This window comes from Canis lupus, chromosome 11, assembly GCF_011100685.1.
Source record: "Canis lupus familiaris isolate Mischka breed German Shepherd chromosome 11, alternate assembly UU_Cfam_GSD_1.0, whole genome shotgun sequence".
Classification (NCBI taxonomy): domain Eukaryota; kingdom Metazoa; phylum Chordata; class Mammalia; order Carnivora; family Canidae; genus Canis; species Canis lupus.
In genome coordinates this window covers 74,509,755-74,528,482 of record NC_049232.1, presented here as the reverse complement: position 1 = coordinate 74,528,482, position 18,728 = coordinate 74,509,755, and the positions used below count along the sequence as shown (strand labels likewise).

The 18,728-nt window shown below is 37.0% G+C and overlaps 1 protein-coding gene across 1 annotated transcript in view; it reads right to left on the bottom strand.

The window, feature by feature from the left end:
- Positions 1 to 18,728, bottom strand: part of CNTRL (centriolin) — a 78,510-nt gene that overhangs the window by 43,232 nt on the left and 16,550 nt on the right. The window contains 8 exon segments of the mRNA XM_038553260.1: positions 2,425 to 2,619; positions 4,745 to 4,854; positions 6,401 to 6,626; positions 7,274 to 7,297; positions 7,299 to 7,394; positions 9,259 to 9,315; positions 13,924 to 14,117; positions 18,515 to 18,701. Coding sequence (XP_038409188.1) covers positions 2,425 to 2,619; positions 4,745 to 4,854; positions 6,401 to 6,626; positions 7,274 to 7,297; positions 7,299 to 7,394; positions 9,259 to 9,315; positions 13,924 to 14,117; positions 18,515 to 18,701 — 1,089 coding nt within the window.

Genomic DNA, 18,728 nt, shown 5'->3' with positions numbered 1-18,728 from the left:
CACCGCAGCCTCCGGCCCAGGCCCCGCCCCCAGCTTTAAATCACAACAGGGCGGCCCCAGGGCCAATCACGCTGCACCTTCGCGCCGAGGCCACCGGCGATTCCCCGGGAACCGCAGCCCGCTAACCCCGCGGGCGCGGGCGCGGGCACGGCCGGTGGGGAGGGGACCCACACATCTTCCCTTACTAAGGGTGCTGCTGTGGCGTCTGTGCCTCTAGCTAGGTACAGTTTTTATAGCTAAAATGGGATTTGATTTTTAAATGGTACTTTTTCCTTTTGAAACCTAGTTAAATGCTTCTGTTTGCTGAAACCTTGACTAGGTTTATTTAGCTCTAAGCTAATCTTAAAAATAATTAGTCTCTGTAGACCTTTAGCTCCCTTGGGGGGGAAAGGTCATTGCAGTAGCACAGCAAAGGCTCAGCCTCTTCCTAAAAGGGTGAATTTAGGAAATCACTTAAGCCTTTAAAATCACATTTTCATCTTCTGCAAATTAGAAAAAAAAAGTCACCAATCATATGAATGCTGTGATGAAGTTCCTCACCAGTATACACAAAAACGCAAGAAGACCTCCTTGTCGCACAGTGTGTTTGCTCTCTATCCTATCTCAGAGGCACATACCGTTTCCTAATCTCTCAAGCTTTTCTTTTAAATTCTATTTGCTATTCAGAAAGGTGTTTTATCTGATTACATAATAAAAGTTAACTGAATAAAAGTCTGTCTCCATCTACAGAAAAAATAGGCAGGGACTCCACTCTTGATTCTTTCCCTTTTGCTAAAATATTCACATTTTCAGAATGTGATACCAAACAGGAGCCTAACACCAGTCAAGAAGGTAACTTTGTGCAAGCTAGAAAAATTAAAGAGACACCCTCTGGTACCCTGACTAGAGCTATAACCTTAAAAACGAACCATTAGTCATTTTAACAATACCAAAAAGGAATCTTAAACCAGGTTTGTATGTCTCATTCCCACTAAGAGAGATTGATTTTGACTACCTTCAAAATGTGTATGTCAAAAATAAAGAATGTGTATGCCATTTCTGCTTCTCATTTAACTCCTTTCTATATGTACTTTTTTACAGAAATTCAATAAGGATTGGACTCCCCGTCTGCCAAGAATATCAAAGTCATTTGTAAAAGCAAACATACAATCTAGGTTCTAATTAGATCACAGAACTGAAGAGAGCAGCAGAGGAGCCATGGGTAGTGCCGGTCGTCTGGTTCCTGCCTACCTGCCTGGATGCAAACACTCACAAACATAGGGTTGGGCCCTGGGAATACAGGTGACAGTAGGATACAGTTCCTGTCCTTAGGAGCCTTATGTGGGGTGGCAGACTTCTAACAATTTAATGCAATAAGGCAAGATATTATTGGCCACATTACACATTACTTAAAATCTAATTTCTTATGTAATGAAAATGCTTTAAAATAATCAAGTCCTCTCTTAATTTCAATTTTAATAATCAGCCTTAAGCTTTTGTTAGAGAAGACTTTATTTCTATGAATGATAAGATTACCTTTTGTAAAAATTAGCTGGCTTGCAAAAAAAATTTACCTGGTATTTTATTGAAGTGTTTAAAGGGATAATCAAATAACCTGACAAGTATTTAAAGTAATTATAGTGCACTGTCCTTACCATGTTAAATTCTATGACTTCTCTTAGATCAGAGGTTTTAAAGTTCTATTAAAAAATAACATTTTTCAAAGTATAGCAGTGAAATATGCAGGAAATAATTTTACTTCTATATTTACAAATATTGGGTAAAACGTAAGCCATTAGTAAGACTTCTCAGAGAAGACAAGAACCTAACTCCATCATATAGCCACCTGACCACCTCTGGCCACATTTTAGGAAGACACAGTCTAGAGAAATGTTTCCTTTTTAAGGACAAAACAAAACAAAAAATAGCTTTAGTGTAATGTTTGCAATAAAGGATTAAAAAAGAGGTGGAAAAAAGACTCTGAACCCCTCTCAGCTCTCCCATCTCACCACCTTGCTCTTAAAAAAAAAAAACAAAGCAAGAAAAGGGAAAGGTTAAGAGATTTGGACAGCACCTTGGGACAAGTTTCTTTTGCTTTGAAATATGATAGTCACTTAAAAAAATACATGTACCATGCATCTATCATTCTACCGAAAGTTATCTCCTTCAAGCCTTAGGTTTTGTTTTCAACACAGCGATATGTATACTTCTATATATAAGTATATATGCACATATGTTATGCACACAGACATATGGATATATAATACGCACAGATATATATTGACACACACACGCATACATAAACATATGTATCACTCAAATTTGTGCATCAAACTAAAAGGCTTTCAGAAAGAACTCTGTGGCTAAAAATGAGGAGACATAATTTCTAGATGGAATGATACTCTAGTCCCTATAGAACAAGTCAAAGTCTCTTCATTTACTTACATGTTTTGGGTCTCTGGAATCCAGGCTATCTGTGACTATTTCCAGGTCCTTGATCTCATTCTGCTTTTCACCAATTTCTTGCCTTTGCTTTTCCATCTGTGTTTCTAGATCCACAGCTTCTTGGCGTAATTTATTGAGAAGCTGTATCCTACCACTCAACTGCTTGAAAAGAAGGTCTTTCTCCGCTTCTGAAATCTAATCCCCCCACACACACCCCAACACACAATTAACAGAGGATAGCAACAGTAATTTACAAATTTAAAGAAAACTTCTAAAATTTAAAAAGATATTCTGTGCTCTACCAGTTTTTTAAAATAAAAGTAAAATGTAAAAATCATTAGGCATTCCATTCATAACTTATACGTTTATGCTTATTACTTGTAGAAAAATCTTACTTTGATTTTCTGATAATAACAGCAGGTAAAAATGAAGTTGTCATTCTAGTATAAGCAACTTAGACATTATTAATAATAACCATAATATTAATGGTAGTTGACTTTATATAGCACTTACCCTTGTGATGAGCATATCAAGCAAATTAATAGTATAATGAAAAATTTAGCTTAAATGTACTCATTTTAAATAATTATTTTTTTCAAGCACACTTTTGTAAGTATTCATTTATTTAAAAATTATGTATATTTACATCTATCGATCTATGTAAGCTTTGTCCAACATTATTATAAAATATTCTTTTTTTAATGATTAAAATCATTTTTGATGACTCCCTCTGCCTCGTCCCACTTTCAATCCGTTTTTTAAAAGTTTTTGTTTATTTAAGTAACCTCTACACCCCATGTGGGGCTCAAACTCATGACCCCGAGAGATCAAGATTCAAATGTTCTTCTCTGACTGAACCAGCCAGGCACCCCTCAATCCATTTTTAAGTCTGATAAGTTCACCTGCCAAATTTTGCTGATGATAAGTTTGCTTCCCTCCATATCCACCACTGCCCCCCTAGTCCAGGCCATTACCATCTCCTGTCTCTACTGGTAACGGTCCCCTAGGAGATGTACCCATCTCCATTCTTTCCATCTCTCTCACCCCATTTCACTCTCAGGCAGTAGCCAGAGTGACCTTATAAAAATACAAATAGGATCAGACATTCTACTACTAGTGTCCTTCAAAAGCTTCCCATTACCTTCAGACTAAAATTCAAACGCCTTATGAGAGCCTATGAATCCTGGCACAATCTTGGACTTCATCTTCCACCACATTCTCCCTCGCTCTGCAGAGGAACACTTAGCGTGAAGGTCTCTGCACCCACTGTCACCTCTGCCTGGAATACTGGATCCCCTACGGCTGTCTTGCTGGCTCCTTCACATCCTTTGGGTTTCAGCCCAAATATCACCTCCTCAGAGAGGCCTTTGTGGCCCCACAATCTAAATGATATCCTTTTCATTGGCTCTCCTATTTTTTTCCTACAACATACATGTTGTGTAACCGTATTTCATTTTCATTTTTATTTTTTTTTAAACTTGTTCATTGCCTCTTTCCTGTCCATGCGGGAGGGAAACACACCTGTTTTATTCATTACTCAGGGCCCAAGCCCAGTCAGGGATTAGCATATAGTAAGCTTCCAATAAACGTGAATCAATTTCTAGTTACTGTTTAATTTTAAAATCACCGTATAGTGTATCTTTTGAAAGAATCTACAATTTAGACTTCACATTCTTGTTTTATCTACTATAGTATGAATACACTTACCAATATAATTTTGAAATACTGATTTTTAAAACTTGCAAATAATTAAAAACTTTTACAGACTTAACTGTCACGATATTTCCTTTTTAAATTCTCCCATTGCAATTATGTCATGGGTTTGAGCTGCTCACTGCTCCATGACATACTCTGGTAATTTCTGAGAGGGAAACACTTCCATCTTTTTGTTCATCATAGTTCTTATCATTTACATTTTTGCTGCTTGTGTTTGATAATGTTCATGTACAGTAAAGATGTCTTCTGACTCTTAATCTAGGTCCCGGATCTTAAAGGTGGGTGGTGCTTAATTAAATTAGAACAGGAAGCATCAACCTCCCTGGGTAGACACTTTCAAAATAGAGTACACTGAACATCTCTTTTTACATAAATGATAAGTAATTTATTTCTCTATGCTTTATAAAATGTTAATAGGATGTCATCATAAATGGCAGGGAATTGTAATTGGAAAATGCTAGAACCACAGGCTGATGCTGAAAACTGCTACTCCATAATTAATCAGGCAGCACAGATTTAAAATTTGTTTAACATGGTTATGAAGGGAGAAAACACGTTTCTTATCTTGCATTTCCTCCTGCATTGCTACTTTGCTTTTACATACTTTTTTAAGTTGTATAGCTTCTTCCAGTTGTTTAAATTCTTCAGTGGCTCTTAAAATTTGTTGTTCTGCCTTTTCTATTTCATCATGTAGTTCTGATAGTCGAGTTTGTGCTGCAAATTTAAAAACCATGAACAAAGACATACACAAATTCTCAAATTTTTTTTTTTAAATTCTCAAATTTCTATCAGATTTTTTTTCTTTACAAGAACCCTCCTCCCATTAAATTCTTTCATTATAGATCCTGAAATAGAAAGTAATTTACGAAAGTTTTCCTGTCAGTTAATCTCTAGAATAGTTTTACCATATGCTATAGGACTATAATTGATCATTTTATTTGTAAAATTCTTAAAAGGGGCTTTACTCATTATGTCTAACACTAAAGAACTCTTCTGAGAGAATAAGGATTTTACTGGTAAATATGCATTTACATGTCACTAGCTTGTAATTAGGTTCAAGCTATTAGAAAACTCTGTGTTAGTGGTAATTACTTTATGACAGGACTTGGTATCAAGAAATTCACCAATGAACAGTATCTTCCAGCTGGGGGTGATCTCAAATCAATTACTTTATACCTCAAATTTCCAATTTCTCTCCCTCCTCCCTCCCTGCCTCCACATACTTCTGGATTTACTTCTGCTTTCCTATTGCAGAGTAAAGTGTGTAGGATGATTATCTCAGTCTCTTTTGTTCCCTCTCCAAGTCAACCTCTCTACGGCCTTCCATGTTTTCCACTTAGCTACCAACTAAGAGAAGATGAGCTGCTTCACTGGATTAGGGAGAGCCCCACAATGCGCCACAATAGATCTGCTTTTCTCCTTCCATATCCATGCAGCTCACTGGGTAAGTGGATTCAGAGTATGCCATTGACAGGGTCTCTAAGTACCCTAGTACCCTCTTGGATTGACTTCTTCCTCCTTAGGACTTGCCAGGAAGTGGTCAGATCCTTTCAATTAGATGTTTTGGGGCAGGTTGGGATAAGGTGGGTACACTGATCCAGCTTATCCAAAGCACTGCTTTAGATTTTGCATACTAATCAGTAAAGTGGTCCTTGCCACAATTATGACCAATTATGTCTTTGAATGTGCAACTTCAAAAGTGAGAAGGACCTGCTGGCGACTGAAGATTTAGGCATTCCTGGGCCCCCTGGACATGCTGTCACCATTATTACTGTCAAGAACTCCATTCTCGGGCAGCCCAGGTAGCTCAATGAATGTGTTTCTCATGAATAAATTAATAAAATCTTAAAAAAAAAAAAAGAAAGAAAGAAAAGAAAACCCATTCTCAACTCTAACAGGAATCATTAAAAAATGATTTGCTCAAAGAATCACTACTCTTGTTTTAGGCTTTTCGTGTAAACAATAATATAAGTACCTTCAACATGTTTAGTTAAAAGAATTATAAAACAAAGTTTGCCTATATATTTAATCTTTTTGTTTTCAAAAGAATTTATTTTTTTAAAGATTTTATTTATTTATTCATGAGAGAGAGAGAGAGAGGCAGAGACACAGGCAGAAGGAGAAGCAGGCTCCATGCCGGGAGCCCGACGCAGGACTCGATCCCGGGACTCCAGGATCGCGCCCTGGGCCAAAGGCAGGCGCTAAACCGCTGAGCCACCCAGGGATACCCTCGAAAGAATTTAAAATAACTTTTGTTAACCTGCACTTATTTTTTTTTCTTTGTCTTCCAGTTGTATGTCTGTTGGCGATGCTCCCAAGTTCACGTGCTCATTTCTGAGTTGTTCCCCTTCATCTAGCTCCATCTTCTTGATCTTTACTGTCTGGGCATTTGCAATAATATAACTCTCTGTAGTGAACATATTTCTCTTGTATCTGGATTTGCCAATGTAAGGGCTTTCATCTGGGGTTTTATCAATTTCGACATACTAAAAGCAAAATAAGTAAATATTTATGGTTTAGTAAGTAACTTCTAAGCAGCTAAGTGACATCATTCATTTTATCAGTGAAGAACATATCACAGAATTGCCTAACATTAATCCTACATACCTAGAAGTTGAAAAATATATGCCACTTTTAATCTCACTCTTAATATACCAAAAAAGAACTAAAACAAAAAAACAGTCTCTCAGAATCCCTCAAGGGATTCTATCCCCAAAAAGTGTTTAGATTGGCTGATTAAAGAACTGCCTACAGTTATGTGATTATTAGCCATGCTTAATCTCTCAAATCATAATTTAGGTGTTTTATTTTGGTTTCTTGGCTGATATGTAAGTAAAATCTCAGTCCAATAAATTTTAGTATGAAATAATATGGTATCAGAATCACACAGATTCTCTTGGGCCTTTTTACCTCTTTTAGATCCTGCTTTAACTTACTGAACCAAAAAATTCACTGATTCAGCCAAAATATGTTTACTCTGCTGATGCCCTCATAACAAGAAAGTAGAATGATTATTGATAAAGTCCCTTGAACATTTTCACCATCTGCCTTCCCCCCACTCCACTCAATGCTGGCTTTAATTTGGATTACTAAAACATTAAGCTCCAAATAAATAAATAAAGGTTAAACTCACCTCTGATGGGTAATAATTTAGTGGCTTCAAATTTGGCATCAATTTTATAAAAGGCCAACTCCTGTTCCATCTCATACTGTTTCTGACATGCTCGCATTAGTTCCATGGTCTTCTGTTTTAGCTATTGGCCCAATTTGATATGAAACAAGTAGTATAAGTTAGTATTAAAGGTACAATGGCATGGCAAGTTCTAATCATAACTAATAATTAAAGTGTTTTAAAACTCACAGCAAATAGCAGAGCATTCATAGTATTTTATCCTTATTCTAAAGTATTATGAAATGCAATATAAAACTATCACTTCATAAGAGATCACATAAAAGACCTTTGAAGTTTATATGCAATTTCAGGATAATAAAGATTTTAAAAATAATTTCAATTTGTTTTATCCAAACATGGAAATAATTGTGTCAATTATTTTTAAATACTCTATTAAGTACTTGCTTCCTGATTTTCCAATAATTACCATGAATTTATTTGACTTACTCTGCAATGTTACTGATAGTTATAGATGAAAATGATATTTGGGAGTAATTACAAAGGAATCACAAGGAGCAGTGAGAAGGATGAAAATAAGAGATTGGTTTTAATTGTACTGTTGTTGCTATAGTAGAGCTCAGTGTTCTGAACATTCTTCTAATTGAGGATAAAGGATATGAATGCGGTCAATCAGATCCCAATATATAATATTAAATTTTTAATAAAGTAATTCTACTATAATTACAACTTTTTACTTATTCTTAGAAATTTCTAGAGCTAGAAGAAAAGAGATCATCCAATTTAATTATCTGAATTAAAAATAAAGAAATGAGTCCTAGATTGGTGAATTGACTTGTCAAAAGTTACATATTAGATTAGTGGCAGAAGCTAAATGTTTTATTAACATCACTATCAGCCCCCTTCCTACTAAGCCAATCCTGTGAATTCGTTTCAAAGGTCCACTAAGTGATTTTTGCCTTTTTTTTTTTACAGCATCAGAGAGTAGATACCAGACAAAAAACATGCAGAAAAATTTTATTAATATGAAAATGCAAGCTGAGAATAAAACATAAACAAATATGAACATTTTACAAGGCCTAGGAACTCAAAGTCGTGCACGATTTAGCTTACAGTCATCTCCTGATTATCTGTCCAAATGGAAGTAATGCTAACCTGGATGACAGGTAATCTTGATCGAGTACTCACTGTATGCCAGGAGTGTGCTAAGCCTTTTACACATGTACTATCTCACTGGATCTTTACCATATTTACCCTATGAGATGACAAAAGCTGCAGCAGGAGGTTAAATACCTTGCCCAATTGCACAGCTTACAGTAAAGAGACAGAGTTCAGTTACAAGTCTCCTGATTTCAAATCGAACATCTATTATGTGATGCTGCCTTGATGTCCTGCTGCAGGGTGTCCAGCACAGCTCCCCACACTGATGCTTTCACCAAATCGCAAGAAAGCAACTCACAACTAACAGCATCAACTAATCTCATGTTTCCCTTCCCAAAGATTATTAGCAGTAAGACCAAATAAAAGGCAAATGTGACTGGAACTATGAACAATATATGGACTGGTCTCTGCAGGCAAATAATATATACTCTGTGCAATTCAAAATTACCTTTGTGTCTTTTATAGTGCTAGGCTTAGCATTCAGTAAGCATTCAATAAATGTCTGTGGCATAAATGCATAAATGAGAGCACATTAGGAGTCAAAGGGCCTGGAAAGTAGGCTAGTTACAGTATTAGCTGTGGATAATCAAGAGTTGACTGCAGTTGGCATATTTACCAGTAAGAAAAATGATACAAATTCTTTCCCTCACATTTGAATTTACTGCCCTATGTACACATCCATTAAAAAAATTACACATACACACACAAGCACATTTCTTGAGAAGGCAAGCCAGTTTCAAAACTTACGATGTACAAAAGCATAGTAACACAAGTTATCATGCAAACCATGAAAAACATAGTGTGCAATTCAGCCCTGAAGGAACTACCTTTAAGGAAGAATAAAGAATCGGCAGAAAATGCTCTGCAAGAAACCAAGACAAGGGCTAAAAGAAGAAAAAAAGCAAACAGAGTCCATCACCTGGAGAACTTTAGAGAGTTAAGCTGTAGTAATAGATAGAAGCTGCTCTTTACTGACTACTTACCTGAGGAAGACAATGTTATTAGCAACTGCACCATTCTCTCTTATGGACACACATTTTATCATCATTGACTATATCACAGGTCTACCACCTTCCATCACTTAGCTTAATTCAATTCAAATTATTTTCATATTTGAATTTTCATATTCATTACCTTACTTAGTCCTCACAACTCTATGAGGCTGGCAGGACAGGTAAGTGATCCTCATATTAAAAATGAGGAAACTGAAGAACAGGAGTTAAATAACTTGTGAAAAGACAAAGAGCAATATTAACATTAAAGTTCATTACATTAGTATCTGTTGGTGGCAGGAGAGAGGGGACTATTATAGTTTAAATGGCACCAGAAGTTTTATAGAAAATGCAGTTTACCCCATTTGTTTTACAGGTTAATTGACCTCCTATGTGAAGAATTACTTGACAAAACTGGAAAGCATCATATAACTGTAGATGATATTATCACCAGATATATTCTGGAGAAGATAATGGAAAATCTTTTTCAAATGTAGGCTTTTAGAATAAGATCCAGAATTCTTTTTGAGACGTAGAATACTATTTTGGAATAATGAAAGAACAGGCAAAACAACATGAGGGCTGATGGAGGGGAGGGGAATGGGGGAACGGGGTAACTGGGGGAGGGACATTAAGGAGGGCATGGGATAGAATGAGCACTGGGTGTTACATAAGCCTGATGAATCACTGACCTCTACCTCTAAACCAATAATATACCATATGTTAATTAATTGAATTGAAATTTAAAAATAGCCTGATTAAAAAATTATTTTAAAAAATTTAAAGAATATAAAATATCTAATAAATACATATGCAACAATCAGCTGTCCAACTAAAAAAAAAGTAAAATTAAAGCAATGAGATTTCACTTTTTTCCTAACTTATTTACAAGTTCAAAATAATTTCAAGTGGGAAATTGGGCTCTTTCACTCACTGCTATAGAAGTATAAAGCAGCTATATGCTTAATGTTTACCAAAATTAAAAATGCAAGTATCATAGTAATTCCATTTGTAGTGATATTCTTTATTTTTTTTTTTTTTGGTAACCTCTACCAACGTGGGGCTTGAACTCACAACCCTGAGACTGAGAGTCGCATGCCCTAGTGACTGAGCCAGCCAGGTGCCCCAACTTGTAGTGATTTATACCAAGGAATTACTACTATGAATGCAGAAATACATATTTACAAAAATTTTCTCTGTAGTATCATTTCTAATAAAGTGGAAGCAACCTAATATTCATCAATAAGAGTAGGTTAAATAAATGGAACACAATATAGACAGAAAAAATTTAAAAAGATTTATATGTATGTATAATGTGTGCATGCACGCATATGTGGGTATTTTTTTTACTTAGAGAGCCATGATATATATGCCATTTTGTAAAAAATAAGATGCAGAATTCACATGTCAATATGCTTTTAAATGGTTAATGATAAAAATAACAGTGACATAAAGAGCAATGTCTTCCAACCAAAAATAGTTACTGAAAATAAACCCAGTAAAAACTGTTGACAATTTACAAAACATTTATTCACAGCACAAATATATCAACATTATAAATAGAAAAAAGAGAAAATTAGCAACTATAATAATCCATAATTTGGGGATAGCGCAAAGTCAAAAGATGTAACATTTTGCCCAGGTTTTCAATGAATTAACTAACATGTACCAGGGAGGCTGCATATAGAAATTACAATGTTCTCTTATCTTCACAATAAAAGATGGATTCTATATTATAGAAAAAAAGATTAGTAAACTCAGGAAAATTTATTAAATGTTCACAAGTATCAAGTGATACCATAGTAAGTACTGTTTTTATATTTATATTTTAAGTTTTATTTATTATTTATTTTTAAGTAGGTATCACACACCCAACATGGGTCATGAACTCAAGATCAAGAGTTGTACACTCTACCAACTTAGCCAGCCAGGTGCCCCATATTTGTATTTTACATACAAATGTTACATGATGGCCCAAAGAGTGCACTGCTAAAATCAAACTGTCATATAAGTTTCTAATGATTTAATTAATCATCAATCATGGAATAGAGAGCAACAGAAGTATGTGCTATATATAATTATTGACAATTATCAGATTAACATCTTATACAATATGCCTTCAGAATATGGCTGACATATTTGAAAACTACCTTCAAATAAGAGGTGTATGAAGCAACCTGCAAATGCTCTGAGTAGCTGACTGATAGGGCTGGGGAAGCTGCCCTGGCTTTCATCATGACCCCTGATATAAATCATCTTTTTCCTCAGGCAAAGAAGAGCTCAAGAAAAAGATAGTCACTAAGTATTCAGATTTCAAGTAACAATTTCCAATGCTACATAGAGGAGGAAACACTTTTTTCTAGTTAAAAAACATAAGTACTTAAAGCACAATTCTTATCAACAGATCAAGTCAATCAAGCCAGAATACCCATCTTGAAGGGGAGGGGGGTGCAAAAAGAAAGAGAACCATCTAGGATTTCATTAGTTATATGAGAAATTAAATTCTCTAAGTTATGCACAGATCAGAAAAAGAATTGTCAAAAGAAAAAAAATAGAGAAGAGCAATAGCTATTTTTTCCTTCAAAGAAAGTAACCCAACAATTTTACAGAATCCCCATTCTCTGGGTTGAAAAGGCATTTTAAATCATTTAGTCCATCTCCCTAGCTAACGTTTTTTTTTATCTTTTCTCTAATCCCTGAGCTTATTATGCCTGTTTCAGTGACAGCAATTCCATTCCAGAGTTATTACAATTTGTCTCATGACAGTTATTAGAAATTTCTTTTTAGAGGGAAAAATAAAACAAGATAAAATCAAAGAGGGAGACAAACCATAAGAAACTCTTAATCAAAAAAAAAAAAAAAGAAAAAGAAACTCTTAATCATAGGAAACAAACTGAGGGTTGCTGGGGAGGTGAGTGGGGGGATGGGGTAATGGGGGGATGGGCATGGAGGAGGGCATGTGATGTAATGGGCACTGGGTGTTACATAAGCCTGATGAATCAATGACCTCTACCTCTGAAACTAATAATACATGATATGTTAATTAACGGAATTGAAATAAAAATAACAACAAAATAGAATGCATGCTCTAGGACTGAGGCAGCCAAGTGTCCCTACATATCCATCTTCAAAAATAATACTTATCGAAAGTTCTTAAATGACCTAGCTAAATGTTTATGAAAAGCTGAATACAAAATTACAGAGAGAATGTGATCTCAAGTTCAGAAACATACAAAAATAAGAACCAAGAAAAAGTAAAAAAAAAAAAAAAAGAAAGAAAGAAATTTTTTTTTTTTTTTTTTTTTAATAGAGAGCAGGGGGAGGGGGGTGTGAGCAGAGCAGAAACACAATCCTAAGCAGTGAGCATGGAGCTCCATCTCAGGACCCTGAGATCATGACCTGAGCAGAAATCTAGAGTCAGATGCTCAACTGACAGAACCACTCAGGTACCCCTAGAAATTTCTTTATTACTAAGTAAAACATTGTTTTGTTATATTTCTATTTGCCATTTCTTTTTCTAGAGTGTGTGTGTGTGTGTGTGTGTGTGTGTGTGTGTATATATTTAAAAAATACCAAGCCATGACCCCGGGGTCCCGGGATTGAGTACTGCATCGGGCTCCCCACAGGGAGCCTGCTTCTCCCTCTGCCTTTCTCTATGTGTCTCAGGAATAAATAAATAAAATCTCTTTAAAAAAAAAATCAAAGTGCTTTATAATCCGCTCCCCAGAAATAACTACTGTCAAGAGTTTGGTACCTATCTACTGTTTTTCCTCACATACTATTATCCATGCCACATACATCGCATCGTCCTTGATACCCTGTTTCCCAGCTTGCTTTCTTCACAGAGCAATAGAGATCAGACATACGTCCTATCAGGACATACGGCTCCACCTTATTTTAACAGCAACACCGTTATTCTACCAGATGGATATCCAGGAGGCCCGTTTGAGCTATTTTCAATACTTTACTAATATAAACAAGATTGTGGTGAATGTCCATGTATATGTGTATATATGTGCACACATAATATACATTCTTGCTACAATTTCTACAGAGTATCATATATAATTATATATTAAATCAGCATAGTATATATTTCCAATATGTAGAACATAGGGTTACATCCCTTTAAATTTGGATAATTTTGCCAATTTGCCTTCTAAAAGTTTTTGCCAATGTATAACCTCACCAACAATGCTGTTATAAATAAAATACAAAAATCTAGGGACAGTCTGAGCAGCTCCTCAGTGTGAGGCTTCACTGTCCTCCTTTATTTTGGACACCATGCCTCACATAACGTAGCCCAAGACAGTACCCATCCCTGGGGGCCCATGTCCCACAGTGTGCAGCCAACGATAATTTGTAGAAACTTTTGCACACATTTCTGTTAAACCACGCCTGCCCCATTCTACAGTCCAGAAGTTTTGTTTTTAGACCCAAGGACAAAGAATTCTCTATTTCCAAAGAATACAGTCAAAGCAATGTGAAACCCAGGCTTACCAATTCATTTTTGGTGTTTAGGTTACTCTCCAGCTCCTCATAGCTCTGTTTTTGTAGTCTGGCCTCCTCTTTCAGTGATTTGTTCAATTTATCCTGACTTTTAATTTCCTCAAGGAACCTTGTCTGCTCACTCCTAAGCTCTTCAGTTTCCATTGTCTTCTTCTCCAGGTCTCTTTCCAGTCTTTCTACCTCATCTGCCAACGCAAATTTAAGAGTTTATTGATCATAACACTCTCTACTTGAAGAAAGGTGAGGCTATTTCTCAAATAATAGCAAAAGAAGTCTTGGAATAGTGTAAGTACAATTTTACTTTGAAAACTATTCACAGGGGCGGGCACCTGGGTGGCTCCGTGGCTGAGTGTCTACCTTCGGCCCAGGGCAAGATTCCAGGGTCCAGGATCAAGTCCCAAATCGGGCTCCCCACAGGGAGTCTGCTTCTCCCTCTGCCTATGTCTCTGCCTCTCTCTGTATGTCTCATGAATAAATAAAATCTCTAGAAAAAAAGAAAACTATTCACTGTGGTTTTGGGGGGAAAAGACTATCTTGAGCTAGAAAGTGATTTATATCAAAAAGTAAGAAGGCAATATCATTCGGAAAACGATATTAAAAGATAACACTTTATGGGGTGCCTGAGTGGCTCAGTTGGTTAAGTGCCCCACTCTTGGTTTTGGCTCAGGTCGTGATCTCAGGGTCATGAGATCAAGCCCAGTGTCGGGCTCCATATTCAGTGGGGAGTCAGCTTGAAGATTCTCTCCCTCTGCCCTCACCCCTGCCCCTCTAGCCTACATGTTCTCTCTCTCTCTCAAATAAATAAATAAATCTAAAAAAAAAAACAAAAAACAGTAACACTACTTCCAAGTATTTCATTTCATTCAAATAGCATGTTGATAAATGAGGTTTTTCCAAGTCTCCTGTTAAAAAACTTGTAATATTTTATCTGATATTAGTAATTACACTTTAAAGAATACTGTAAGCAGGTCTGCAAAATACTTTGTTATCTTAAAAATCCTTCAAAGGCTTCCTGCTATTATGTTTAGGATAGGATCCAAAACTTACATGAAGAACTCACAAAAAAACCTTCATGATTTGGTCCCAAATTCCCTCTCCAGCTGCAGATTTTCTTTCTTTCTTTTTTTAAAAGATTTTATTTTAGAGGGGGGGTATGGGAGGGGCAGAGGATAAGGAAGAGGGATGAGCAGACTCCCTGCTGAGCACAGAGCCCAGTGACCCCAGGGCTCATCTCAGGACCCCAAGATCATGACCTGAGCCAAAACCAAGAGTCGGACGCTGAACCAACTGAGCCACTCAGGTGCCCCATCCCGCAGGCTTTTATTCACACCTTCTGTCTGGAACTTTCTTCCTCTATCTCCTACTGGCCTATTTTATACCCTCCAGGTCTTTGTTTTGAAAAAATATTTTGAGAATCCTGCCCTGAATCTATCCTCTCCCCAGGAGAGATGCTTCCCAGGGATGCATTCAGGTCACCCTGTACCTCTGCTGGGCCCTTTGTCATATAATGAGTGACAAAATGTGATCAAATGGCTAGGCATCTGCCTTTCCCACTAAAGCTTTGAAAAGCAGAAACTGCATCTGTCTGGGGGCACCTGGGTGGCTCAGTGGTTGAGCATCTGCCTTCAGCTCAGGTCACGACGGGGGGGGGGGGGTCCAGGATCAAGTCCCACATCGGGCTCCCTATAGGGAGCCTGCTTCTCCCTCTGCCTGGGTCTCTGCCTCTCTTTGTCTCTCATGAATAAATAAATAACATCTTTAAAAAAAAAAGGAAAGAAAAGAAACTGCATCTATCTGGCTCACCAATGGATCCCAAGAGCCTTAAAGGCTCCTAATTAATACTCAGATTCATAAGTAATCATAAGTAATTTAAACATTTCCCCAAAAGTATATTTATATGATGACTTTTCTTTGCATTATTTATATTTTTAAAGATTCTAAACATTTACTTCAGGGTAACAAATATTGAGTTAGGAGATCCAAACTAATAAAAATTTACCATATTTCTCAAGGATTGGATCAAACGATATGAAACTACTGTTTCTGTAAGCCAAAACAGACGAACATCAATTTCAAATGGTTGAACATACAGATTCATTTCCTAACACTCTAAAATAGCTATTTAAGACCTTCATCTTTGTCTTCAAACTTCCCATACTCCTTCCATTTTTTTTCTCAGCTGATGACCTCATATTTCACTGAGAAAAGATCTCACTCATGGGGACTTTCTCATTTTCCCACCACCAAAGCAACAAAACTCCCACACCTGCACAAATCTTTGCTCCCTTCTAATAAAGTAACCCTCTTATCAAGAGACAGTCTTTTGTTTTTCTCTGACCTCATCTTGTCTTTTCAAGGATGATAAGAAATGAGCCATGACGGTCTCTCCACTCCACTCCCAAATACTCTTTATTAGCTTTCAGGTTTACTGCGTTTGCTTCTGCCCATTTCCTGGTCTGGAAGCTATTGATTTTTTTTTTTTTAACTTAAACTCTTTTTAAAATTTCACTTATTAGGAACTAGGAGAGAGAAATCATGGGAGGAAACTTCAAACCTTCGCCCAAATGCGTCCCCTCGATTCACTCTTGGATCTACAATCTAGCATTTTTTCCTAACCACTCCTTAACTGTGCTGGTCAAGACCATCATGTACTGCCAATCTAAAGCACTTCTCTGTGCTCATCTTACTTTTTCTTTATGTCTCAGCAACACTCAACACAGCTGACCACTTCCTCTCATGAAATTTTCTCGGGGCTTTTGCAACCCACTATTTCCTGGGTTTCCCCTTACTTGGCCTCTCTTTCTCAGTCTGCTTAGGTGGCTCACCTTGCTCTTCCCAACCCCAGCCTGAGTGAACCAATCAATTCCAATGGGATTAAATATCACTGTTATGCTGACAAGCTCCGCATTTATATCTCCAGTACAGATCTCTCTCAACTCCAGACTCATATTTCCAACCCTCTTCTTGGTTGTCTCACAGACATTCAAACCTAGAATTCTGAAGTCTCCCTTTTGTATACACAATATCACCAATCCAACCATTTACTCAGGCCAGAAGCCTGGGAATTACCCACTTCATTAGAAACTGTTGCCATCTAAATACAGGCCACCAACACTTCTAGCCTAGATTACCACAATAGCCTTCAGACATGTCCCTTTTTTCTCCATTTGCCCTGCTTCAAATCATTCTTCATCCTGCATAAAAAATAATCTTTAAAAAAATATTTTAACTCCAGTATACTTAACATAGTGTTATATTAGTTTCAGCTGTACAATATTGTGATTCAATTCTATGCAATACTCAGTGCTTACCATGATGAGTACTCTAAAAATAATCTTAATAAAATAGGATTGTGCCTTATTGCTGCTTAAAAATCCTCATTTGCGGGCAGCCCCAGTGGCTCAGCGGTTTAGCGCTGCCTTGGGCCTGGGGTGTGATCCTGGAGACCCGGGATCAAGTCCCACGTCAGGCTCCCCACATGGAGCCTGCTTGTGTCTCTGCCTCTCTCTCTCTGTGTATATATATATATTTTTTAAGATTTTATTTATTTATTAGAGACACAGAAAGAGAGAGACAGGCAGAGACACAGGCAGAGGGAGAAGCCGGCTCCATGCAAGGAGCCTGACATGGGACTTCATCCCAGGTCTCCAGGATCATGGCCTGGGCTGAAGGCAGCGCTAAACCACTGAGACACCTGGGCTGCCCTCTCTCTGTGTATAAATAAATAAAATCTTTAAGAAAAAAAAAAAAATCCTCATTTGCTTCCTATTGTACCTGAAATAAAATCCTAACCCCAAGGCCCTGTGTCATCTTGCCCCTCCCCGAGCCTTCCCATCTTTTTCTTGAGCTATTCTCCAGTCATACTGATGTTTTATTTTTTTAAAGATTTTATTTATTTATTTGAGAGAGAGAGAAAAAGAGAAAGAGAGAACAAGCAGGGAGGAAGGGCTGAGGGAGAAGCAGGCTCCCCCCTCATTGGGGAGCCCAACCTGAGACTCAATCCTCGGACTCTGAGATAATGACCTGAGCCGAAGGCAGATTCTTAACTGACTAAGCCACCCAGGACCCCCATACTGATTTTTCAGTTCCTTAATTTCTTAGCGGCTTTCCAGCCTGAAAGTGCTAGCTGCCCTTCTCCCTGAATGTCCCTCTTCACATGGCTAATCCCTTCGCTGCCTATGCCTTCAGCTTATATGTCATTTCCCAGAGAGCCATTCCTTTGCCAAAAGGGGGTTTTCCTCTGTTATTTTATCTCAGTTTGCTTGCTTTTGATCTTTCTTTTCCACTAAAATACAGACTGCATGAAGGCCACTACCATATGCCTTGTTCACCATTGTACATCAGTGCCAGATAACAGTGCCTGGCTCACAGTATGTGCTCAATAATATTTACTGATTCTTAACGATGTTAATGGATAATTACTGTATCAATGACATTGATGTTAATTGATTTATGTTGTCATTTTCCAAAACAAAAATTAATAGCATTATAAAGTTCATACTTCAATATATTTTTCTGGATAACTTTTGAAAATAAATTCCTCCCCCCACCCAAATTTAGTTTTTTTTAAATGTCACCTTACCTAAACTGAATCTCGCAAAAGCTTCTTGTCTGTCCTGACTAGTTACTGGCTGACCTTCCAAACTTTCCAATGAGCGAAGGTGAAAAATGGTAAACTGGATATAATGAGGAAGGGTCGCAACTGGATTTTCAAGTAGGATCAGAGAAGTCAAATCTTGAAGTGGTTTCAACTTGCTTACATCTTGGAGCTGAAATGATATATAATACTAGTTTTA